The 23,418-nt window shown below is 37.1% G+C and overlaps 5 protein-coding genes across 9 annotated transcripts; 3 read left to right on the top strand and 2 right to left on the bottom strand.

The window, feature by feature from the left end:
• Positions 1-732: 732 nt before the first annotated feature.
• LOC147499416 (hyperosmolality-gated Ca2+ permeable channel 1.7-like) lies at positions 733-8,797 on the top strand. Of its 2 annotated transcripts, XM_086561219.1 has the most exons (12): positions 733-911; positions 1,200-1,543; positions 1,937-2,086; positions 3,077-3,212; positions 3,883-3,984; positions 4,204-4,323; positions 4,486-4,566; positions 4,847-5,187; positions 6,098-6,343; positions 6,905-7,229; positions 8,044-8,277; positions 8,426-8,797. In XM_086561219.1, exons 2-12 carry the CDS (start codon positions 1,230-1,232, stop codon positions 8,657-8,659), a joined length of 2,283 nt encoding a protein of 760 aa, XP_086417345.1. In that variant the 5' UTR covers positions 733-911; positions 1,200-1,229; the 3' UTR covers positions 8,660-8,797. The 2 variants fall into 2 exon arrangements, with proteins under 2 accessions (XP_086417345.1, XP_086417346.1); XM_086561220.1 differs by lacking the exon at positions 733-911 and having other exon boundaries at positions 1,087-1,543.
• A 739-nt stretch (positions 8,798-9,536) lies between these two features.
• LOC147499415 (Serinc-domain containing serine and sphingolipid biosynthesis protein) lies at positions 9,537-16,186 on the top strand. Its single transcript, XM_086561216.1, has 6 exons — positions 9,537-9,711; positions 14,254-14,493; positions 14,667-14,778; positions 14,874-15,048; positions 15,311-15,551; positions 15,647-16,186. The coding sequence occupies exons 1-6, from the start codon at positions 9,537-9,539 to the stop codon at positions 15,946-15,948; spliced, it is 1,245 nt and encodes a 414-aa protein (XP_086417342.1). The 3' UTR covers positions 15,949-16,186.
• DBE1 (debranching enzyme 1) lies at positions 9,572-16,186 on the top strand. Of its 3 annotated transcripts, XR_015195861.1 has the most exons (7): positions 9,572-9,711; positions 11,070-13,890; positions 14,254-14,493; positions 14,667-14,778; positions 14,874-15,048; positions 15,311-15,551; positions 15,647-16,186. XR_015195861.1 is itself a non-coding variant. In XM_086561214.1 (2 exons), the coding sequence occupies exon 2, from the start codon at positions 11,158-11,160 to the stop codon at positions 13,864-13,866; it is 2,709 nt and encodes a 902-aa protein (XP_086417340.1). In that variant the 5' UTR covers positions 9,572-9,711; positions 11,070-11,157; the 3' UTR covers positions 13,867-14,093. The 3 variants fall into 3 exon arrangements, 2 of the variants coding, with proteins under 2 accessions (XP_086417340.1, XP_086417341.1); XM_086561214.1 differs by lacking the exons at positions 14,254-14,493; positions 14,667-14,778; positions 14,874-15,048; positions 15,311-15,551; positions 15,647-16,186 and having other exon boundaries at positions 11,070-14,093; XM_086561215.1 differs by lacking the exons at positions 9,572-9,711; positions 14,254-14,493; positions 14,667-14,778; ... (1 more) ...; positions 15,311-15,551; positions 15,647-16,186 and adding an exon at positions 9,734-10,972 and having other exon boundaries at positions 11,070-14,093.
• On the bottom strand, positions 15,786-17,871 carry LOC147499413 (uncharacterized). Of its 2 annotated transcripts, none has more exons than XM_086561217.1 (2): positions 16,960-17,871; positions 15,786-16,860 (listed from the first exon to the last, which is right to left on the bottom strand). In XM_086561217.1, exons 1-2 carry the CDS (start codon positions 17,793-17,795, stop codon positions 16,677-16,679), a joined length of 1,020 nt encoding a protein of 339 aa, XP_086417343.1. In that variant the 5' UTR covers positions 17,796-17,871; the 3' UTR covers positions 15,786-16,676. The 2 variants fall into 2 exon arrangements, with proteins under 2 accessions (XP_086417343.1, XP_086417344.1); XM_086561218.1 differs by having other exon boundaries at positions 16,715-16,864.
• A 1,141-nt stretch (positions 17,872-19,012) lies between these two features.
• On the bottom strand, positions 19,013-23,174 carry PAC (pale cress protein (PAC)). The gene is made up of 7 exons (XM_086561213.1): positions 23,010-23,174; positions 22,861-22,928; positions 22,355-22,549; positions 21,932-22,018; positions 20,295-20,345; positions 19,705-19,884; positions 19,013-19,454 (listed from the first exon to the last, which is right to left on the bottom strand). Exons 1-7 carry the CDS (start codon positions 23,122-23,124, stop codon positions 19,221-19,223), a joined length of 930 nt encoding a protein of 309 aa, XP_086417339.1. The 5' UTR covers positions 23,125-23,174; the 3' UTR covers positions 19,013-19,220.
• Between the last annotated feature and the right edge of the window lie 244 nt (positions 23,175-23,418).

Raw genomic sequence — 23,418 nt, 5'->3', positions numbered from 1 at the left:
CTCTATATATAGAATCATGTTAAATTTGGAGGCCCAACAGTTTATGGGCTAGCCTAATATTTGTAAGTCCAACTGTAATTGTTGATTTTTGAGTGATTTTTAGATAGATTCTATGAATACTGATTAACAAAATTGCACAAAGCCCTAAATCACTTGGATTCGCCACGTGAGAAAAATTTGTAGCCTGGGATGAGACTTTTCGCCCCACACCGTTCTGTTTTGTTAGATTCCGCCCCACACCATTTTGTTTTGTTAGATAGACTAGAGTTATAAAAAAGAAATGTCCATATTATCTAGAAAAAAATGTCGAAGATGCTGACATTTGGACCTCAGTCCGGCCTATCAGCTTTACTGGTAAAGCCTTATTTATATTTCTGCAATAAAAAATGGTATGAGAGAAATGTTGAGTTACGTTTTTCTTGGCTTTTAGTGAAGGTATATAGCAGAAATGGCAATCATCATTAAGTAATTCTGATTGTTTCATGTCCAGCATGTTTACTTTTGACTAAATATATGAACAATTGAGCTGTATCTGCCCTCAAATTTGGAGTGTAATTTATTGCAGCTGTTACAGGTGGGTAATGAATGATTGTAAAATGGTACGGGAACAGCTGATATGAGGTCTGGAATAAAAGTGGGGGTAAAAATGGAAAGAAAAGAAGATTCAAATATTTGTCTGTTATTGTTGTTATTGAAAACGTTATACAAACAAAAAAAGAACGAGGAAGGAGAGGAAGGAGCGAAAGAACAACTTAATATAATATTAAGCATCATCGAAAACGTTTCCGCTCTTGTTGCCGCCCTCCCTCCTTTCCTTTCACACATTTATATGTATTATTTATTCATCGTTTCGTTTCTTCAACCTTGATACTAGCATTTTTATTTTCGACGTCTCCAAGGCACATTCCTAGGTAACTTTTTTTTGCTATATATTGTTTGTGATATCTAAAGTTGATGGCTTGATGAAATTGAATATAATTCATCTAAAGTTCATGTCATGGTTGGGAGTCAGAGTTTATTAAAGATTAAAAAGTTTATCAATGTAATTTTTTTTTTAATAGTGTTATTTGGTAGATCATAGGGGTAATAGTTGAAGAGTGGTAGTCCACTCGTAAGAAAAAGCTAACAACAAAATTGAGTAATCTGTTTTTTTGTGGATTATGTCTGATTATTTAATATCCATCTTAAAAAACATCCAGGAGATTGATAAAGAATACTAGAAGAAATAAATGGCTACACTTTCTGATATTGGTGCTGCGGCGACTATTAATCTTTTGTCTGCAATTACGTTCCTTGTGGCATTTGCTATCTTACGACTTCAACCGGTCAATGATAGAGTATACTTCCCTAAATGGTATTTGAAGGGGACAAGAACTAGTCCAACACATGCCAGAGCGTCTGTGAGCAAATTTGTTAATTTGGACTACACGTCCTATTTAAGGTTTTTGAATTGGATGCCAGCAGCTTTGAGAATGCCGGAACCTGAGCTTATTAATCATGCTGGATTGGATTCTGCTGTATATATTCGGATATACCTTCTTGGGTGAGTTTCAAGTGACTGTCTGTGGTTTATTTACTGACTAAGTGCTAATCTCTGTGTAGTTGTACTTTCATTATAGCTTATATGATGGTGCCCTACATTACATATATAAATCACGACACAGTATGAAATTTACACCTCTATTATCCTGGACACAAGTTTTTGAGGAATGCATAATTATGTAACTATTTATCCCTTTTTCGTGTGTTTTTTTTCCTAAAATGGTAGTTGAATTTCTTTATATACCTTAGTATTTAATAAAGAAGTTGTGATCCCTTTAGACTGACAAAGATGCAACTATAGGTCTAATTGGGTTTTGATATTTTATTTCTATTTCTTTTTGTTGCTGTTGTTGTTTCGCATGGATCACAACTAACTTAAAGATTTTGTATGCAGTTTGAAATTATTTATCCCTATTACGATACTTGCTTTTGCTGTTCTGGTACCAGTTAACTGGACAGGCAACACATTAGAGAGACTTGATGATTTAACATTTAGTGACATTGACAAGCTCTCAATATCCAATGTTGGGTCGGGATCAGAAAGGTTAGAACTATCATCGATGGTTTTTTTTTTTTGACTTACATAAACGAGCTAGGTACAGTTATTATACGATAATTGTATTCCAGGTTTTTTTTATGTGTGAAAGTATCTATTGCAAATTGTGGATTATGCTCTGTTTCTCGTTTCCCACTGAAGGAGCATTTACGTGTTATTCTTTGGAATGGAGTGTTAAAGCAATTTAAAACGTCTCTTGTGTGTACATTCATTTCTGTAAAGATTAAACATAAGTATGTCTTGCGAAGAAGCAAAGTTACCATGCTTGATAGGACACGTGACCACGTAACTCCTTTCACATACACAATAATCATCTGTCCAGGTAAGGACACGCCTGTTTCCAGTGCTGCATCCAAGATCTTTGTTGGGGAAGCTTAACTCTACAAAATATCAGATTGTGGACGTGGGAGTTTCTACTACAGGATGCAAGTTGGTAAAGTTTTGAGAATCAGGATTCATGAATTGAAGCTTGCAAGAACCAATCCGAGTGACTAAACACGAGTAGGACTCTGAGAAATCATGCACCAATAATGTTATTATCTGAGAAGTTACAATATGTTTAAGCTTGGTGGGGTTAAGCTCTTCTAAAGACTGAAGAATAGTGTTCCCAAAGGCTATGTTGGAAAGAACTGTTATGTACTAGCCTATCTTCTCCTTTAGATCATTCTCAGTCCTCGGAAGATATACCAAATGTATGGTTTGCTTTTTAAGAAAGGTGTACATCAGAATATATCGGGGTTCGACGTGTTACAGTTGTTTGAGAAAATCTAGCATGTTAGCCCCATAGTGTTGATCATCTTGGAGGTCCTATAGTTCTGTTTACTTAGTGACAAATTTTAGTATATATGTTAGTGCGTTGATTACTGTCGAAGATTCTAGGTCAAAAGCAAAAAGTTTGTCCTCATTTTCAAGATTAAATACTTAGACGTGCATTCTTTTTCTGCTTTGGTATACTGACAAAAGATTTGTTCCTTACAGGTTTTGGGCTCACTTAGTAATGGCTTATGTATTCTCATTCTGGACATTTTATGTGCTCTACCACGAATATAAGAGAATAGCTTATATGAGACTGCATTTTCTTGCATCTGAGCAGCGCCGTCCAGATCAATATACGGTGTGCAATATTTCTGTTTCTTATTGGAATAGCTTTGATGTATATTGTATAACCGTGTTGTCCAACCAACGTATGTCCATCACCATAACAAGTGATCTCCTGTATCTTAGTTTTAACAAGTGATTTTCTTGATTTACGTGTTTTTTATTATTGGAGACTTTCTAGTATTATCTTCTATTGATCCCTTAGAATTGAGATGCTGGCTATCCTTGTCGCCTTATTGCTCAATTTATGGTGATACTGAATTTTTTCAAGCCCATAGTGAGGACTAGATCAAGCTATTGATCTGGTGAACAACTGCAAGTTTCAGAAGATTATCAATGCCTAATATTACACATTCTGAGTACATTATTGCTAAATGATTCATAGCGGCTTATTTTTTCTTGGTTACTAAGACATTGCTGGTCATTTTGGATGTTAGTTTCCTAGTTTTTTTTATTTTTTCCTTTTTTTTGCTTACCCTGATATTGATACTATCTGTCGACTCTTATATTATTGAAATGTGTTCGTAATAGTACTTTGGTAACAGTACTAGTACTACTTGTATTAGTTATTTGGAGAAAGACTGGAATAAGAAACAATAAATGACACTAAAACCTTTACCTATAGCTGGACTGATGAACTCTTACATATTTACCTTTAAATGTTTGCATCACATTAATTTTTGCAGGTTCTTGTGAGAAATGTTCCTCCGGATCCTGATGAGTCTGTCAGTGAGCATGTTGAGCATTTCTTTTGTGTAAATCATCCTGATCATTATCTCACCCATCAGGTTAGTATTGATAGAAGACGACTCTCTAAATTGTGTTGGTGAGCGCTAGCATGACACTAATGTATAAAGAGTTGACTAATGCATGGGAAGTTATTTTACATTTTTACTTCACCATATCCTAAACCAGACCCATGCATCTATTTAAATTTTCCAGTGGAGTTCACATACTTCATAATATGTACATCTAGATTAATTTTCGTCCCTACTATTATTGTTTAGGTTGTATACAACGCAAATAGTCTGGCAAAGTTGGTGATGAAAAAAAAGGGTCTGCAGAATTGGCTGAACTACTACCAATATAAGTATGAGAGAAATTCAGCTAAAAGGCCAACCACCAAGGTATTTCTGTTTACATGATAAATTGTTACTAATTCCCTTCCTCAAATTTTGCAATATTTCTTTTCGGGTGCTATTTTTGTTTTTCGAATCGTCTAGCTCTGTTAATATCCAGCTACTTTGTAAGGCACCAGTTCATTAACTCATACAACAACTTATATATAGACAGGTTTTTGGGCCCTGTGGGGAAAAACTGTAGATGCAATCGACTACTACACTGCCGAGATTGAGAAGTTATCTAATAAGGTGAGTTTTCTTTGTGCCTTTATTCCTTGTAAAAACTGTAAATTTGCAAGTTCTTCAGCTTCATGCCTGTAAGTCAGAGCGACTGTTAAAATTAGATGCTCAGCGTACTAGAAACCAAAATTAATTAGAAGTTGTTCCCTCATGTGCCTTACTACAAGGGTGCATATTTTGTAGATATTCAAAGTAGGATACTGCAAATAATTTGTCTTATCAATGGATCAATTGACTAGAGGTTGCCTTTTTATATATCTTGGTATATTAACAAAACACTTTTGTCCAGGAAGCTATAGAGAGGGAAAGAGTTACAAGTGATCCTAAGGCTATTATGCCGGCTGCATTTGTCTCATTCAGAACCCGATGGGCCGCAGCTGTTTGTGCTCAAACTCAACAATCGAGTAATCCAACTTTGTGGTTGACGGAGTGGGCACCCGAGCCACGTGATGTGTATTGGAGTAATCTTGCAATTCCGTTTGTTGAAATCACCATCCGAAGATTGATTATGGCTGTTGCAGTTTTTTTCCTTACCTTTTTCTTCATGATCCCCATTGCATTTGTTCAGTCCATAGCAAACCTCGATGGAATTGAGAAGGTTTTTCCTTTTTTAAAGCCTTTAATTGAGAAGTAAGTCTTCTTCACTTTCATCTCCTTCTGAGTAAATATTTTACTTACAATCTTGTGCTTCTCGTCAATTTCAAGTGATGTATAGTTTTAGTAAGGAGTTTTCTTGGCACCATATTTCCTGATGTACCAAATTTTATTTGATAAAGTAGAGTTTCAACACAGATTACGTGACATCTAGTTTGATAAAAAAACACAACACTTCTACTCTAAGAACTTGAGAAGTAATGTGGGTGTTAGTGCATCCAATGTCATAGGAAGACTATAGAGCAATTATTTAGTTTCTTGCTCTCCTTTGATGATCGTTCTTGTTTAACATGGAGAAATAGGGAAGGAAAAAACATTTAAGCCTTTAGTCCTTGTAATATTTTAAGGTGATTAAGATCATTCTTATCAAGTTGTTAGCTGTTAATTTAAATTTTCTTCTCCCATTAACTCGGAATATGTGATAACAGTTCTTTGAAAAAAATCTAATTAAATCTCATAAACATCTTTTGAAATGGTAGTTTGGTTATGATTTCTGATTGTGCATCTTTATTAGTCTTTGTGTCACTTGTTATCATTGTTACTTTGGTGGAACCTACGATGTTGCGCCCATAGAAGACATCAGAGACAAGGACCTGGCTAATGATAAATATCTTCATATCCACAAGTGACGTGTAATTAGCTAGAGATGATAATTTCATTGGAATTTACACTCTTCTCAGTTGTTATGAAATCAAGGTTCTGTAGAGTTTAACCAGCTACAATAGCTTGTATTAGTGCAGATTGCGGGATGATAAATTTTGACAAAGGATACGATTTAACTGTCTACAATATCAACATCTCATCGTTGCTGCTTCTTGTTACCTGTGGTGTTAGTATTGATTGATTCGTTATTACATGAAGTACTTATGTCTACCGTCTTAAACAGAGAGGTTGTCAAATCAGTGATTCAAGGTTTTCTTCCTGGGATTGCACTAAAGATATTTCTCATTGTTCTTCCCACAATCCTCATGACTATGTCCAAAATAGAAGGTTACACGTCGCTATCAGTTTTAGATCGGAGATCAGCAGCAAAATATTACCTATTTATACTTGTCAATGTGTTTCTCGGGAGCATTGTGACTGGAACTGCATTTCAGCAACTCCATAATTTTATTAAGCAGTCTGCAAATGAGTAAGTCAGCTTACTTCATAACTTCTGTAAATAAGGTAGTTCACTTTATAACCTATGCAAATATGGGTTATATCAACCTAGAATAGGTCTCTTGCATGAACTCTTCAAGAAAAATGTATAACCTCTTTTTGTTGAGATTTTAACTAGTTGATTGGAAGACAATTTTATCTTTCTTTCTATCATTTATTCTTTTTTCATTGCTTGCCATAATTATTTACGTCTCTGTTGAAGGAAAGTGATTTACTCCAACCTTTCACCATCTTTTCCTTTGTCAATTGCTTGTAAATATTTGCCATGTGATTCCTTGTGTTGTCTTTTGTCTATTTAGTATGCTTGATGAACATAATGCTTTATTGGTGGTCACATATTTTTAATGCCAGCTACAGAAATAGATGAAGGATATCTTCTGTAGCAATCCCCAGATTTCATTTTTACAAAACATGTGCCCTCGTACAACTCTTTTCTTGTAGACGTAATTACTGTTGTTACTAGCAACACTGGTACGGCTGTGATCGACTTCTTTTTCTGTGTGCTTATGTTAGATATATTGTCGTTTTGTAGGATTCCAACAACAGTTGGTGTATCTATTCCAATGAAAGCCACTTTCTTTATTACATATATAATGGTCGATGGCTGGGCGGGAGTTGCTGGAGAGATTCTTAGATTGGTTCCACTTGTTATGTTCCACCTTAAGAATACATTCTTAGTGAAGACAGAACGAGACAGGGAACAGGCTATGGATCCAGGGTCCTTGGACTTTGCTTCTGCTGAACCCCGAATACAATTGTATTTCTTGCTTGGACTTGTCTATTCTGTGGTCACGCCCATCCTTCTTCCTTTCATTATCGTCTTCTTTGGTTTCTCTTACTTGGTTTTTAGACATCAGGTTTGTTAACCCATGAACTCTATGTTTATTTCTTCTACTTTATCTTCGTTCCTTTGTTTTCCTTATTCATGGTTGCTTCCTTATTTCATATATATATATGTTATTTTGCCTTTTTTTCTTTGGGCTCTGAAAGGATTTTGAGAATCATTTAAATGTGATAGTTTTTTTCTTAGGATAATCTGCCATGTGAGGATCAGTGAATTTATGATAATTATTGACTCCTTTTTTCCAGTTACGCATAGTTTTTTGTCCTTTATTATCAAACTTGAGACTTGCACATCTCTGGGAATATTCGAACTCATATATAACTTAAGTATGACGGATGAATGCTATCTGCACATATTATTAGTTTTAAAACACACCAGAACCGTGTCATAGCATTTCTTATATATCTCAATTAGTAGTCATTCCTTTGAATATAGAAGCAACAATAAAAACCTGTGCTAAATATTTAGATGCTGGTTTACTCATACCCTTGTCTTTTATCAACCGTATAGATGCTTCTTCCCATGCATGTTAATAATAACTCAAATTATCTATTCTTGGTGTTGCCAATTAGCGCGCCCAGAAATGTTTACTGTGACTAGTGTGTGTCTAGCAAAACAACTTAGATGTTTATTTTATTCTTCTTTGATTACCATCAACGTGGACATACATTTGTTAACAACCTTTGCATAAGCTTTTCTTCCTTTACTGTTGCTATTTTTTTTTTCTCGGAGCAACCTTGGTAATGTTTCATATTAACAAAGTGGACACCCTGGCTGAAGCATTTCTACTTTTGCTTTTACTAATTACTCTTGTTTCTCGTTGCAAGATAATCAATGTTTACAACCAAAAATATGAAAGTGGGGCAGCTTTCTGGCCAGATGTGCACCGGCGTATAATTACTGGCTTAGTAATCGCACAACTTCTACTGATGGGTCTGATGAGTACAAAAGGTGCTAAGCAATCAACACCATTGCTCGTTGCACTTCCTGTATTGACAGTCTGGTTCCATAAATTCTGCAAAGGTCGTTTTGAAGCAGCATTTGTTAGATTTCCTTTACAGGTTAGTGAGTTGCCCTGTTTGCTTTTTAGATTTTTGATCTAGTGGTGCTGCAAGGTTATTGATGATTTCATGAGCCGTTTGAATGTGTGTATACGTGTGCGGCTAATGTGCTTATTCAGAGATGATCATTCTTTACTATTTATCGCAGGATGCAATGGTAAAGGATACACTGGAGCGGGCTACTGAACCACATTTTAATTTGAGAAGTTATCTTCGAGATGCCTACATACACCCTGTGTTCAAAGACGAAGAATTTGAAACACCACCAGCTATAGATGAAGAAGAGAATAACCTTCTAGTCCCAACCAAGAGAACTTCTCGTAGGAGTACTCCTAGCCAAAGCAAAATGGGTTCTGATAGAGGTTCAGATTTAGGCGTTTAAGATAGCACCAATTCTATTTTTACTCCCACTTGGTACCCATGCAAAACTGTGTGAAGTATATATCCATTCTTGTGCTAACACTAGGATTATGTACTCAAATCATCATTGTTTTTTAAAGATAATTTAAGTTGAGCAACATTTATGTGTTTATTTATTAGCAGTTTGACTAAAAGTTTAAACCAAAAACAAATTATACGGTAAACCAAATCGGTTTTTCCACGTTGAAACCACCCGCCGGCTCATTGTTGATGAATTGATAATTTTACATGTGTTGTAATCAATTTGTTCACAAAACTTTGAGAATTGGTTTTATTCTAGTCCATTTAATTACCTTGAAAAAATGGAAAAAAAATTTACTTGGGTGATTCTAGCCACCCAAATACTATTTTTGGATCCCAAAATGATTGTTTAATCAACAACTTTTTATTTGGTAATGAAAATATGGCATATGTAATGTACATGTAACTTCGTTTTTTTTTCGTTTGACATTTTGCTACTGTACACCACTTTTCCAGTCGACTGTGCCGAGCAAGAAGTGAGGTATATAGAAGATTGACTTGTTTGTGATTCTTTAAAAACATTGCTACCGGCTAGACGAAGTTGAAACGTTAGCAGGTTATTTGTTTTTGTTTATATGCGGGTTAGGATGGTGGTATATTCGATCCCAAAATGATTGAATACAACGTGGCAGAAGTACATGTGTTGCATGTACACGTTCGCACATGGTATATTCGAAGACCTGTACTAAAATCTAAAAACAAAATCTAGACTCAATCCTGTTTCTATATTATTAGTTGCGTACTTGCGTGTGCGGTTGAAAGTAAGAGAGAGAAAAGTGAAGAAGAAGAAGAAAGCGAAGAGAGAGAGAGAGATTATTATGTCGTGCTTGGCTTCATGTTGTGCATCTGCTACTTGTGGACTGTGCACTTCAGTAGCTTCTGGAATATCTAAACGTTCAGCTAGACTTGCTTACTGTGGTCTATTTGGTCTTTCTCTTATCATTTCATGGATTCTTAGAGAAGTTGCTGAACCTTTATTGAAGAAAATCTCATGTGAGTCCCTTTTTTTGTCATTTTCATTGCTTCTGTTAAGTTGGGTAGCTTAAATTTTCATCCTTTTATGGTCTAGTTACTTGTACATGGAATGCAATTGGCTTTTGAATGATGGGAATGTTTGTTTTTTGATTTTTATGTTGTTTTGATGATGGGCTTTTAATATGAGGTCTTAGTGTGATTCATATTTCTGTTATGTTAGCTCATTGTTTTGATTAGTTAATCTGTAATTGTGACTCAAGTTTTCATCAATTTTGTAAGATGGGTGTGTTTGGATTTTAATGTTTATGGCCTTTCTATAAAGAAAATTCCGTTTGAGTTGATTTGTTGATTAAGAGATTTTAGGAGTTGAGTTTATGGACTGTTGTTGACTAAATCAAGAGAAGAAGTCTCTTTCCTTGTTATGAGGAGGTGAAGGCTGAGCCTGCTGGAGACTTGGTCAATCGTCACTTTTGTGTTTGTGTGTATGCTTTTGGTGGCAAGTTGTACCTGTTATGATGCTAACTGAGCTTTGGTTTTTCGCCCTTTAGTGATTAAGTCTATTTATGTCCATACCATTGGTTGCATTTGTCAGGTCACGTTTGATTGTGAGAGGGATTGAGATTGGTGGTATTACAGTAAATAATATTCAGACTTGGGGATTAGTGGGCAAGAATTCTACATAGTATATCAGGTCACCTGCGGAATTTTTGAGACAATAGGAATCTCTGGTATACTAATATATAGAAGAAATATTATGTAGAGTTAAAATATCATCCCTTTCAGACAAACATATAAGTGAACACTGAACACATACTTTATCAGAAAATATAGTTTAACATTAATTGCTCAATTGCGACTTCCGAGTGAATTAGAATACCTATGATTTGCTAAAAGTAAGAGGGATACAAAACAAGCTGAATTTCTACGGATCTGCTTCTTTGTATATTTGTTGCACAAACCTCTGTCTGCCCCAGGCCTTACATCTCCAGTGTCACAATTGGTTTAATCGATTAAGAAACTTGTATCATTTTAAGCTGGAAATTACTTCATCTCATGGTCTCTCTACAGAGCAAGTGTAATGGCTTTGTTTCCGTTTCGTTCCTCATCAGAAGAGAAACCTTACAGGATCTCAAGTCAAAAGGAGGAATTTCTGTCTCAGTTATTGTCTTTGCTTACAGTTTGAAGTGACCATATACTTACCAATTGAAACATTGGTCCCACATCTCACTACTGTTTGAATTTATAATGGTGCTCGTTCAGCATGATCACAAGTTTAGACGTGAGTGGACCTTTTTTTTGAAGGAAAAGAATTAGATCCCTTCTCTTTCTTTAGCATCAATGGAGAGCTAATACGTTAATCTTTTGATCTCCTACAGAAATGGTGCAACCGGAATAGGAGAATCTTTTCCTTGCAAGATCCAGCTTATTTGCCTCCTTGGGACTTTTTTCATTCTTTAAAGGTCAATGACAACTCTTGCACCGTCTTTTACGGTAAGACCCCAATTTCTGAAATATGAGGCAGTCAAATCGGCGAAGTTGAGAGATGCCTTCTGGTCAGACTACCAGAATAGTGGAATGTATGACGTAAAAATAATGGGTACCCTAGGAAGCAATCAATTTTGTAGAGAAACGCGAGGTATAGCCAGAATTAGTAAAAAAGAACTGAAATCTATGGTCCTACATTCATCACAGGTTTTTTCTTATCAAGTTGGGACAGATTTGTATAGTGCTGGTATTGAAGAGCTAGAGGCTGCATCAACCTATTCATTTAGAACAGATAGAGATAATCAGGTGAAGGTATTTATCGGAAGAAAAAATATGACATATGTGGTATATATTGAAGTTTCTTCCTTGCCAGAATGGATCAACGAGAATAAGTTGGTACTAAGTTGGGGTATGTATAGATCTGATTCATCATCTTTGATACCCCTGAAACCTCAAGGTTCAGCTTCAGGTAGTATATCCAGCATCAATCTGACCCCATTTGCGCAAAATTCTTTTGGAAAACATACATTACAGATGGAATTTGAATCAGATCAAGCTCCATTTTATCTCTCATTTGTACTGCTGTGTCCAACTGATGCTGCATCAGGCAAGATAGAGATGAGAAGTCATAGAAAGGAAAAATTTTGTGTACCCGTGGGTGTTGGTTCAGGGCATCCTGCTCCTCTAGGCATCTCGTTCTCTAATGATGGCTCAGTGAATTTCGCTCTATTTTCAAGGAATGCTGAGACCGTTATCCTGTGCTTGTATGATGAGATGGAAGGTAAACCTTCTATGGAGATTGAGTTGGATCCATACATCAACCGCACAGGAGATATTTGGCACGTCTCAATGGAAACTGCCGCTCCTTATGTGAAATATGGCTATCGGTGCCATGGAATTATTCCTAGCAAGAAAGGGAAAACATTTGACGAAAGCCATGTCCTGTTGGACCCATATGCTAAAGTTCTGCAAAGATGCTTCAGTGATCACCCTGTATCAGATTCACTTGAAAGATATCTAGGGAATTTGGTTAAGGATCCTACCTTTGATTGGAGTGGTGAAATACGTCCTTGCTTACCTATGGAGAAGTTGGTGGTTTATCGATTAAATGTGGAGCATTTCACCAAGGACAAATCAAGCAAACTACAAACTGGTGTTGCAGGGACGTTTTCTGGTTTGATTGAGAAATCACAGCATTTTAAGGGCCTTGGTGTGAATGCCATCTTGTTAGAACCAATCTTTCCTTTCAATGAGCAAAAAGGACCCTATTACCCGTACCATTTCTTTTCTCCTATGCACTTATATGGCCCCACTCATGATGGTCTGTCTGCTATTAATTCTATGAAGGAGATGGTTAAAGTTATGCATGCGAACAACATTGAGGTATTATTGGAAGTTGTTTTTACCCATACTGCTGAATGTGGAGATTATGCATCTAAGACAACAGGGTTACAGGGAATCGATAAGAAGTCCTATTACGGTTTTAATGAAGATATGGAAACAGTAGACAGAAGTGCCTTGAACTGCAACCATCCCATTGTCCAGTGGATGGTATTGGATAGTCTTCGATACTGGGTGACAGAGTTTCACGTTGATGGATTTTGTTTTTTGAATGCTTCGTCCCTTTTGAGAGGACTGAATGGTGAGTACTTGTCACGCCCTCCTTTGATTGAAGCCATCACATTTGACCCTCTACTCTCTAAGACCAAACTCATTGCTGACAGCTGGGACCCATATGGCTTGGCTTCCAAAGAAGTTCGATTTCCTCACTGGAAGCGATGGGCTGAGATAAATTCAAAATTTTGCTATGACGTGAGGAACTTTCTGAAAGGTGAAGGTCTCCTTAGTAACCTAGCAACACGGATTTGTGGAAGCGCTGACATTTTCTCGGATGGACGGGGCCCTACCTTTTCTTTTAACTATGTCGCAAGGAACTTTGGACTTCCCCTTGTGGACTTGGTCAGCTTTAGTAGCAGTGAGCTCTTATCTGAGTTAAGTTGGAATTGTGGTGAAGAGGGTCCGACCAGTAAATCTATCGTCCTTGAAAAAAGGCTTAAGCAAATTCGCAATTTTCTCTTTATCTTGTACATTTCAATGGGTGTACCAGTTCTCAATATGGGGGATGAGTGTGGGCAATCTTCTAGTGGATCTCCATTATATGGTCATAGAAAACCATTCGACTGGGACGCTCTAAGAACCACTTTTGGTGTTCAAATTACGCTGTTTATTGCATTCCTGACTTCCCTTAGAACGAGAAGAGGTGATTTTCTGCAGAAAAGGAACTTCATGAAAGTTGAAAATGTAGATTGGCAGGGAAGCGACCAAGCTCAACCAAGGTGGGAAGACCCATCAAGCAAATTCCTGACCATGATTTTGAAGGCTGACAATGATGACACTGAATCCAAATCCTCTGGTGGTAGTGACGACAATGATGACACTGAATCCAAATCCTCTGGTGGTAGTGACTTGTTTGTTGGCTTCAATGGTAGTGATTCTTCAGAAACTGTTATTCTTCCCCCACCTTCACAAGGCCTGGCTTGGTTTCGCTTAGTTGACACTGCTCTCCCGTTCCCTGAATTTTTCTCTACAGATGGTGAACCTGTCATTGAACAGACGACGGGATTGTTAGCATATGTGATGAAGTCCCACAGTTGTGCTCTGTTTGAAGCCCAAAGTCCAGTTGATTGAAACTCTTTTATTGGGAAAACAATTGTATGTTGGAAGAAAGGCTAAGTTGGTCTTACTTGTTAATAGCATTGATTGAATACCTTGTAAAAAAGGCAAATGCAGCATTCAATACCTTTGTAACTCTTCATTCCTACAATCCTACTAAAGTTTGTTTGTGCTCAAAAGTCAAATGGAATAAAGTGAAGTATGAAAATAGAAGTTGGATAATATCATATTCATTTTCTTTAGTTGTTTTGGTTTTCAGATTTTATTATATATATATCTTTTAAAATTCTAATATTATTATAGGCCCTTTAGAGTATGTCACTTCTTGTGCAGATGTTTCTGAATTCTGAATTAGATTATGCTTGGTCCGCAGTTGGAAATTGATCTTTTGTATGTTCACAGGGATAAATCCCTCGACTCATCATCCTTCAAAAGAATGGTATCAGGAAAATGCAGTTTTTCGAGTGAGCTTGGCAAATTTCTTGTTTTTTGGAGTGTTATCTCTCATTATGATTGGTGTCAAGGACCAAAATGACAGAAGGGATTCATGGCACCATGGGGGATGGATTTTGAAGACTGTGGTGTGGGCTTTGCTGATCATCCTTATGTTTTTCCTTCCAAATGTTGTCATCACGATTTATGGTCAGTCTTATCTCTACTGTTGAGACAAATCTAAAAAATCTTGTGGGATCCATCAATTGACACACAGTTTAGTGTATGTGTTATGCATACAGCACGTGTGCCAAGAATCTCATTTAATTGATTCTAAAATTTCTATTCTTAATTCTAATATTTGTCATTATACATGTCTGCAGAAAAGATATCAATTTTTGGATCAGGCCTCTTCCTATTGGTTCAAGTGATCATGTTACTAGATTTCACCTATACATGGAATGATTCATGGGTCGAAAAAGACGAACAGAAGTGGTTGGTGAAATGTGTTGCATATAATACCTTCTTAGAGTTGTCTTTGATTTAGTTCAGATAGAGTCATTTTATCCTTAATCTTTCTTTTATTACAGGTATGCTGCATTACTTGCAGTATCAGTCGGATGCTACATTGCTGCATTTACATTCTCAGGACTTCTCTTCATTTGGTTCAACCCTGCAGGCCAAGACTGTGGTCTCAACGTTTTCTTCATCGTCATGACCATGATTCTTGCATTTGGATATGCAATGCTTGCATTGCATCCTCAGGTATGATATTTTTATTTATTTTTCATTTATCTTTTATATTGGATGTTTGTCCCCAAACGATTAGAGTGCATGTTAACTGGAGTCATTTGGGAGAATAGTTCCCAATAACCAGTGACTAATATAACGAAACCTCACTGTCATTGGTGTACTCAATGTTATCATTGATTCATTTTTGGATTTATTATTATTTTTTCATATCACTTTGATGACCACCTATAAGTTCTATAATAACCAAGTTCAGGATTTTTGGACATCAAAACAGGTAAACGGCAGCCTCTTGCCCGCTTCTGTTATTTCAGTGTATTCTGCGTACTTGTTGTACACTGCTCTCTCAAGTGAGCCTCGAGATTATATATGCAATGGTCTCCATAAAAAGTCCAAAGGTGTATCTACAAGCACCCTCATTCTTGGGATGCTCACGACCATTTTATCCGTAATGTACTCTGCTATTCGTGCTGGATCATCCACTACTTTTCTTTCCCCACCATCCTCGCCCAAGTCAGGTATTTCTCAACAACTAAGTATAGCTGTTGAAATTCAATCCAAAGGAAGTGTTGATAAGTGTTACTATCTTTTGGTATTTATTTTGTTCTTGCAGGTGGAAGGAAACCTCTTCTTCAATCAGAAGATCTAGAAGATGGGAAAAAAGAAAAGAAGGAAACTGAAGCCCGTCCAGTTGCATATTCGTATATGTTTTTTCATCTGATTTTTGCTCTGGCGAGCATGTATTCAGGCATGCTTCTTACAGGTTGGAGCAGTTCACAATCTGACGGTTCTGATCTTATAGATGTTGGCTGGACAACAGTTTGGGTTCGGATATGCACTCAATGGGTCACAGGAGCATTGTATGTATGGTCTCTTTTAGCCCCTCTTATCATGCCTGATCGCGAGTTCTTTTAGACCTTTTGCTGGTTAGGGCGTGTTGTGTGTTGTATCATCAGGTGTCTTGTATCATTTAAGTGTGTTGTAACCTCGTAATTATGTAAGAGATATCTTTAACTCAACTCTGTTCTGTAACTCAGCTCTGTTAAGTGTTGATTATTATTATGTAACATGTTGTAGTTCCACCATGAAATATGTGGAAGATACATTTTAAAGAAGTTGTTAATTTATGCTGATGCCCAAAAGTTTGGTGGTACGGAATTTAAGTTGGGCACATTTTACATTGAGAGGGATAGTGATAGTGGTCATGAAATCAGGCCGGGTTGCGGAATATAATTAAAACAAAATGCAATTCTACAGACTTCCCCATTAGGTTTTTTCCCATGGGTTTTCGAAAAGCATTTACATAATTAATTAACATGGGGGAAGATTGTGACTTAAGTTGAGCAGAGCTTTTTCTGATTGTGTGATTAAAAAGAAATTAAGAAGGAAAAAGGGAAAGATTGACAAATAAGTAAATATTATTGCATGCATAATAAATAATCTGTTCCGATACTATTTTCCGGTACTATCTTCCCGGGGGAACATTGTTCCTAATCTATTAGAGTTTTCCCAGTAATCTAGTTCCTAGGATACACATTATTTTGCGAAACAAAAGAAAACAGAAATAACAAATAACAATAATGAATCAACTCCACATGCAGTCCAAAGCAGTGGTTGTTATTCCTAGTCCAAGCAGTGCTTCTTTAACGACGGATGTAACGCCTAGTCCACACATGCTTGCCCTTGATGACAAACTTCACCCTCTCGCGTCCGTTCAGCATTGCAGCAACAGTTGCTGAAGAGCGAAACACAACACGAGCGTACAGTGCCTGTGTGTTGGGTCGGCTGTCCTCCATGTGAATGACTTCGACCACGTCACCATAGCTCCTGCCTCACAATTGAGTACAAAATTTTTACAACCATGACATGATGTAATGAGATTGTGATAATGTGAAGAAAGTTTTGGTAAAAAGAATATAGAAATACCTCATAAGGTAGGTGCGCAGTTCCTCCTCAGATATCGGGTACCCTCGAGAGAAGGTCATGAACATTGTGCGATCTTCAGGAGCGTACTCCTCATTTGGAGCCGGAAATTGGACAATGGGATTCACTGCCTGATTGGTGGTGTTGGAAGACTCACCCACTTCAAACTGCCCATTATTCACTAAACCAGCATGTGAACCTTCGCCGAAAAGCATAGGTACATCTGGGATCACTGGTACATTGGGCTGTTGGTGAAACGCCACTGGTCCGAACCCCTGGAAATGAAACAGTGGGTGGAATGCGGGATGCAAACCATGGCGAATGAATGGAACTACTGGAACTATCATCCCTGGCCTTGCACCCTCAGTCACAACAAGAAGTTCAGGAACTTGATTTGTCACAACATTTTGGCCAGTACCATCGCTGCCACCTTGCCTGATGTCTCCAAACACCCTGGAACAAACTTCACAAAGAACCTTGGCGATACCATCTAAAACATAAACTCTAAACTCATGCAACAACTGAAGTGAAACTTCTTGGTTAATGAAGTTGAACGTCATAGGAACTGTTGCACAAGTTGGCGGAGGCAAGTTTGCGGTTTCCAGAGAGTCCAAAATGGTCAGCGCTTCGTCGGCAACATAGTTGACAACATGGTCAGGCAGGGTTTGCAGTGACAAAATGATACTTGGATAACCTGCCTCTTCCAACCATAGCCATAGTGCCATGATACGCATTGTTTGAAATGGATCACGGCACAAGTGAACAACCAACCGAGTGAAAAGGTCACGATCAATCGAATGGAAAGAGTGGAGTTCCTCGTTGGAAACATTGTAGGCCATGGTTGGAAGCAGCACTAGGAAAAGAAGAAGTATGTTGCAAGCGAGAATGAGGTTTTTCAGGACAAGCACTGCAAGGGTGGTGAGAATGGTGAAGTGGTGGGGATGTTTTTATAGTGAAATGGCTCCCTTTGAAGAAGTGCGACGACTTTCCGAAGGTGTCTGTTGAGATGCATGCACTGTTTCGAAAGGGTGCCATGACTGTCCAAAAAGACGCACTGTTTCAAAGGGGTGTGAGTGAAGAAGAGATGTGAGTGTTGGGAAGGAAGCAACGTTTCAAAGGGGTGTCAAAACTCAAAACTTGAAAAAAGCGGTTACGGGTAAGAGAGAGATAGAGAGGGAAGCAACGTTTTCAAAAGTTGGTTCGTAACTGCCAAGTGACAACTAGTGTTTCATTTCGCGCTGTGGAGTGGGAAAAGAGCAGAATATGCAGAGAGATTCGAGTAGTGCAAATAGTTATGGTTTTCTTCCATAGTGCCATGTAAGTCCGTCTCTCTCTCCTCTGACCCAGTGGTATATTGTCTACTGAAGTAAATTTGCAGAAGGTTGTGCTCTGGATGGATACAACAACCAATCAAATATGCCAATAGTTTGAAGCATGCATGACTGATTGATTGATCGAGTTGCTTAGTTCCCAACGCCGTTCACAACCGTCCTTTACATCGGACTTTAGGGAAGGTGATATTGGCATCAGGGAGAGTTTGAGAATCATTGAAATTTCAATCTTATTTGGCAATTTTACAAATTCTTAAGTTGCAGTCATTTTTTCTTATATGATTTAGTGATTCTTCTATTGTTTTTTTGTTTTCAGCCAAACTTTGGTACTAATGTCGTGGTGTGGTAATCAGAAAGACAAGAAATTTGCAGAACAAATCTTTTGGTGGTAATGGTCAAGTAAGTATATTCACCCTTCAAGTAAGATTATTTTATTATTATTGATTTTTTTTGTTAATCAAAGTAAGATTATTTGGGATGCACTAGAAGCACTTAAAACTTGATTGATGAAACAGAGCGAACTTTTTAACACTCCGTATGCCTCCCCATATGTTCTTTTGAAGAACAAGTAACCGACAACATGAAAATTAGGACAGTAACACTTTGATGATGAAATGTGCTAGCACCAATGAGAGAATTGAGCAAGTAAAAGTAATACATGAAAGTTTTACGTGCTCAATTCTCTCATTGGTGCTGAGTACATAAGCATTGGTGAAGATCAGACATTTTTACAAGAAATTATACTTTACTTTTACAGTTCTCTATAAAATCCATATATCTTTCTCAAAATTAGAAGTAAAAAGAACACCGGCAAAACATTCTGCTAAAGCTACTCAAAGATAAATCATCGAAACCAGCCCCAAATCACTGCTTCTTTTCATCGAGTTGACAGAACGAGATTGGAAGTAAGGTTGTTAGAAATCTGCCGCACTATCACCATCTCAAGGTTACTGCCAGGTTTAGCAGAGCTTCTACCTGGCGTATAACTCGTTGCTTCTCCTGTTCTTTTAGCCTATTTGCGATAGATTCAGGATCAAGTCCTTGTGCAGCTTGTGCCTCATCTTGTTGAGGGCGAACCTCTTGTAACAATGCATCAACCTCTCTGACAAAGTCTACCCTGAGTAAGATATCATCAGCTTCTGATGGCAGTCTTATTTGGCCTTGATGCTGATAGAAAGAGTTGCATGTCAGATTGAAGTGGTCAAGAGAAAATGTATATTGAGGCTAATTAAGAAGACCATTCAAGAAAAGGATGAAGCTAAGGAACAAAAAATATTAAAAGTTAATGCCCAGTCCTCAAAAGCATATTATTTATTGAATTTATCTCAGACCTTTCTACAATATGATGTGTAAGCAAAGAAAAGTAAGAAAATAAAAATAAACACAAAAAGCCAAGGCACATTTATAAGTAACATACATTATCAATGTCAAACCCTGCTGGAACAAGTATACTGAATGGATCCTCTCGTGGAAAAGTATCAACCATGCGCTTTCGGCATTCCTTCAGCCACCCTTCCTCATCAAAACCATCATGCAGATTCAACAGATCATTGAGCAGTCTCATAGCAGGAGTAGCTTCCCGCTTTAAAATCTCAGTCTAACATGCCAAAAGAAAAGGGTTGACTTATAGGAAAAGTAGGTATCAAAACAAAAAGAAGAAAAGTCGCACACAATATACATGGAAGTACAGAACAATAAGGTAGTCACTCCGTAGAAGAAGGGACAAGATTATTCCACTCAGAAGTCAGAACTGCTGCAATGAACTGATGAGATGTGGCATGACATTACCAATGGTTGCTGATTTGAGTGGATACACTTATTTCGTGAAATTGGAACCAAAAGGCAGGTAGTGCAGGCTCACAATTGCATAAATGGAGCCTTTAGGCGGCACGACAAACCAGCATGTAATATTTGATGGAGGAAGGTATAATAATCTTCTACGTGCAAAATTGGCTCAACTTAGAAATTCTTGAGCACTGAGCAAGTGGTTAGGTGAAATATATGTACCTCAACTCTCCTGTATAAGAGGTCAAGACTTCTAATAGCGTCCTTTTCTTCCTGGAAAAAAAAATTGTGAACTCAGCTTATAATATAACAATAAAGTATATAAATAATCAAACGAAACAAGATTTTATTTTCCAGTATTCATTTTTATTTTACAGTATTGACTAACCATTAAGGAAGCTTAGGTTACGAGACAGATTTTCCATTTAGAGAAAATCCAGTCTATGATTGGATAGAGCTGCGAGTGAGGAAAGAATAAATAAATAGTTTTTTTTTTTTGGTAATCATTTAAAAATTGTTAATGTGGGGAGTTAAACTCAACACCTAAACAAGAAAATACAAACACCGAACCAATCTGCCATGCCAAACTTGTCAAATAGTTAAATACATGAATGAATTCTTAGTTCCATATTACATTACACAACCATTGTTTTTACCATCGTACTAAGTATATATTGTGGAATGTTTAATCAGTGGCTCACTAGTGACTCCATGGTTTGTGAGAGAGATTGCGCTTGCAGAAGTTAGGTCACATTTAACAACTTTAGCATGATAAGAGCAGGTTTTGAGAAATATTTGTAGTAAGGTTTTACATCCGGTTTTTAGAAAAGCAACACTCAGAGCTTGGATGACTCTCCCTCTTTAAGAAGTAAGGATGTTAATCTGGTATTTAAATCCACATTTCCATACTCTGCAGTGTTAGATAGAATCTTCCGAGAAGGCCCTAATCATTAATAGTCCTGCACACTCGGAGTTCTAATACTTACCAGTTGGATGTCCATGCTTTAGCTGTAATTGTAGTAACATATTTGCGTACTAGCGTTTTCTCTCTTACTTTTGAACACGAATTCATAAAGTTTGAGAGCCAGTGCATTCGAATGCTAGCATTTAATAAGAACTCACTCAAGCACCATGAATAATAACCAAGAACAGTCTTGGAAGTTCAACTAGTCCTTGATGAACAGAGTCTTGGTGGTCCATCGGTCCTGGGATCAGTTCCAACCTGTACCTTGGATTAATGACAACGGCGACCATGCATTCAAACTTTTGTATGACATGGTTGGTGACAAGCGTGTTGCTTCCAAAGTTTTCCTTCTCTCCAAATTCAAAATCATGGCTGAACATAAGCTATCAATTGCATTCCCACTTGCATCTTGTCTGGATATCCAGGGTGTTTCAGATACCAAATTCTATATATTCCAGAAATTTTCATTATCAGATTATCTATTTGCTGCTCTTGAGGAGTTATTGGAATTGCTTGTTAGAGTAAGTAGCATAATTCATATGAAGATTTACACAAGCAAGCAGAAGCGAATTGTGTAAGATAAAGTCTTCAAAGAGTTTAGAGGATGCTTCTTTGAGTATTTTGTTGCTAGATGGGACCGTCTTATAGTTTTTAGACATGGGGTGACGGTGCATGTCAGGGGTTTTTTGTTTTTTTCTTCTTATGTTTTGTTTCATCGCTTGTAAATATTTTTTTCAGTTGTTCTCTTATAATGTAGGCCTTCTCAGCCTATTTTTCTTTTATTAATGGAATATCACTTTTACCGAGCAAAAAAAAAAAAAAAAAAAAAAAAAAAAAAAAAAATTGCAAAATTCATCCGAAAAGCATAAAGAAAGTGAAACTAGTTAATACGTACATCACGCCGAGCAAGATCAAGGCGATTCCATATGACCATTAATACGAGTTCAGTGAGCTCGCCTTTTTCTGCAGCCTCCTCGATTTTCTACATATACAAAAAGAAATAGCATTTATTACGACAATGCATTTTTTTTAAAAAAGAAAGTGTCGGATTCTGATAAGATATATGTCCAAGGTTGGGTCAAAATTATGAGATTAAGAAAGAATCTAGCAGTCTTTAAGTTCTTCCATCTCCAGATGCTATGGTTATGAACTTAGTAGTAAACACAGATCATATTTGACAATTCTAAGCATAGTTTTTAGAGTTTAATAAGAGAGTGATATGGCTAAGAAATATCAAAAATTTATTGAGGATGCACAATTATAACATCAGGTAATAACTGAGCACGCTACATAAGGGAAAATTTGAAGCGGAAAATACCTGTTCCACTTCTTCGGCAGATCTGATAAAGCTCGAAACCAATTTCCTTGCATTGCGGACTTCTTCCTCAGGGTACTCCTGCAACCTTGTACCAATTTCACGATATTCTTCAACTTTTCTATTCTCTTCGTCTTCCTCTTCCTGTTGTTTTCGACGCAACTCTTTTGTCTTTTCTCTTTGGCGAGCTTGCCACTCCTAATCAAGCCAACATTATTTTAGCTTTTCTTTATATCAAGATTTTTAATGTCTACACTCCACATATATACAAACCAACCAGAATAGCCAGTTTGATTCCTTGGCACAATGTAAGTTTCTTTGTGGCAAAGTACAATAATATCAGAGCAATAAGGTTAAAGGGCACTCTTAAAAACAACACTAACCCATTCCACCAAATCATCAAACTAACAACCCCTTAACTCTGATTCTACACTCACCAACTTACCACAATCTTAAATTACAACAAAGCAAACATTTTCATTCTAAAAAATGTACTGAGCTAAACTTACATCGTCATAAAACTCTTTGGGTAATCCAGTTAAGTCCTGGTCTTGTGTACTTTTGTTGTTCAAAACAACTGGCCACACACAAAAAAAAAGAATGTTAGAATGAAACTTTGGAGGTTTAGTTATATAAGGTGGTGTTAATGAATACTAACCTGAGCGAAGTGGTGGTTTTAGTATTGAAGGTGAATAAAGCTGAGTTCTTGTGAAGGTTAGAATGGGTAATAGTGAAAGAGGAGAGCATGTCAGCAGTAACGCCTTTGTCTCCATTGCCTCAGAAGAGCTTCAAGCTCTTTTTTACAAGTTTCTGATTTTCAAGTGAAGCGAGTTTGGGCTGGGCCGGGCCGGTAAGCCCATAAAAGATATTTTAAAAAACGGGTATGGGCTTTAAAATGGATCTGATGGATTAAACAGTTATCAGTCAGGACAAAATTAAGTCGACCAAACTAAAGGTGAAAGCGACTAGTTTTGATTGATTGAAACGTTTGATCAGTGCACCCTTGGTATTTGGAACGTTTAGAAATAGTCATTTTCACATGAATGATAATGAACATCTTTTGTTTA

This window comes from Coptis chinensis, chromosome 5, assembly GCF_015680905.1.
Source record: "Coptis chinensis isolate HL-2020 chromosome 5, ASM1568090v1, whole genome shotgun sequence".
Taxonomy (NCBI): Eukaryota; Viridiplantae; Streptophyta; class Magnoliopsida; order Ranunculales; family Ranunculaceae; genus Coptis; species Coptis chinensis.
This window is presented reverse-complemented; position numbering and strand designations above follow the sequence as displayed.

Coding starts and splice junctions, on each gene's coding strand:
- LOC147499416 (XM_086561219.1), top strand. CDS start 1,230: ATGGCTACACTTTCTGATATTGGTGCTGCGGCGACTATTAATCTTTTG. Junction 1,544..1,936: donor ATTCGGATATACCTTCTTGG/GTGAGTTTCAAG, acceptor TTTTGTATGCAG/TTTGAAATTATTTATCCCTA. Junction 4,324..4,485: donor CTAAAAGGCCAACCACCAAG/GTATTTCTGTTT, acceptor ACTTATATATAG/ACAGGTTTTTGGGCCCTGTG.
- DBE1 (XM_086561214.1), top strand. CDS start 11,158: ATGACAACTCTTGCACCGTCTTTTACGGTAAGACCCCAATTTCTGAAA.
- LOC147499413 (XM_086561217.1), bottom strand. CDS start 17,795: ATGGCCTACAATGTTTCCAACGAGGAACTCCACTCTTTCCATTCGATT. Junction 16,861..16,959: donor CTGCGCACCTACCTTATGAG/GTATTTCTATAT, acceptor ATTGTGAGGCAG/GAGCTATGGTGACGTGGTCG.
- PAC (XM_086561213.1), bottom strand. CDS start 23,124: ATGGAGACAAAGGCGTTACTGCTGACATGCTCTCCTCTTTCACTATTA. Junction 22,019..22,354: donor CTGCCGAAGAAGTGGAACAG/GTATTTTCCGCT, acceptor TTGTATATGTAG/AAAATCGAGGAGGCTGCAGA. Junction 20,346..21,931: donor TTGATCTTGCTCGGCGTGAT/GTACGTATTAAC, acceptor TTTTTTTTCCAG/GAAGAAAAGGACGCTATTAG.
- LOC147499415 (XM_086561216.1), top strand. CDS start 9,537: ATGTCGTGCTTGGCTTCATGTTGTGCATCTGCTACTTGTGGACTGTGC. Junction 14,494..14,666: donor TGTTGTCATCACGATTTATG/GTCAGTCTTATC, acceptor ACATGTCTGCAG/AAAAGATATCAATTTTTGGA. Junction 15,552..15,646: donor ACCATCCTCGCCCAAGTCAG/GTATTTCTCAAC, acceptor TTGTTCTTGCAG/GTGGAAGGAAACCTCTTCTT.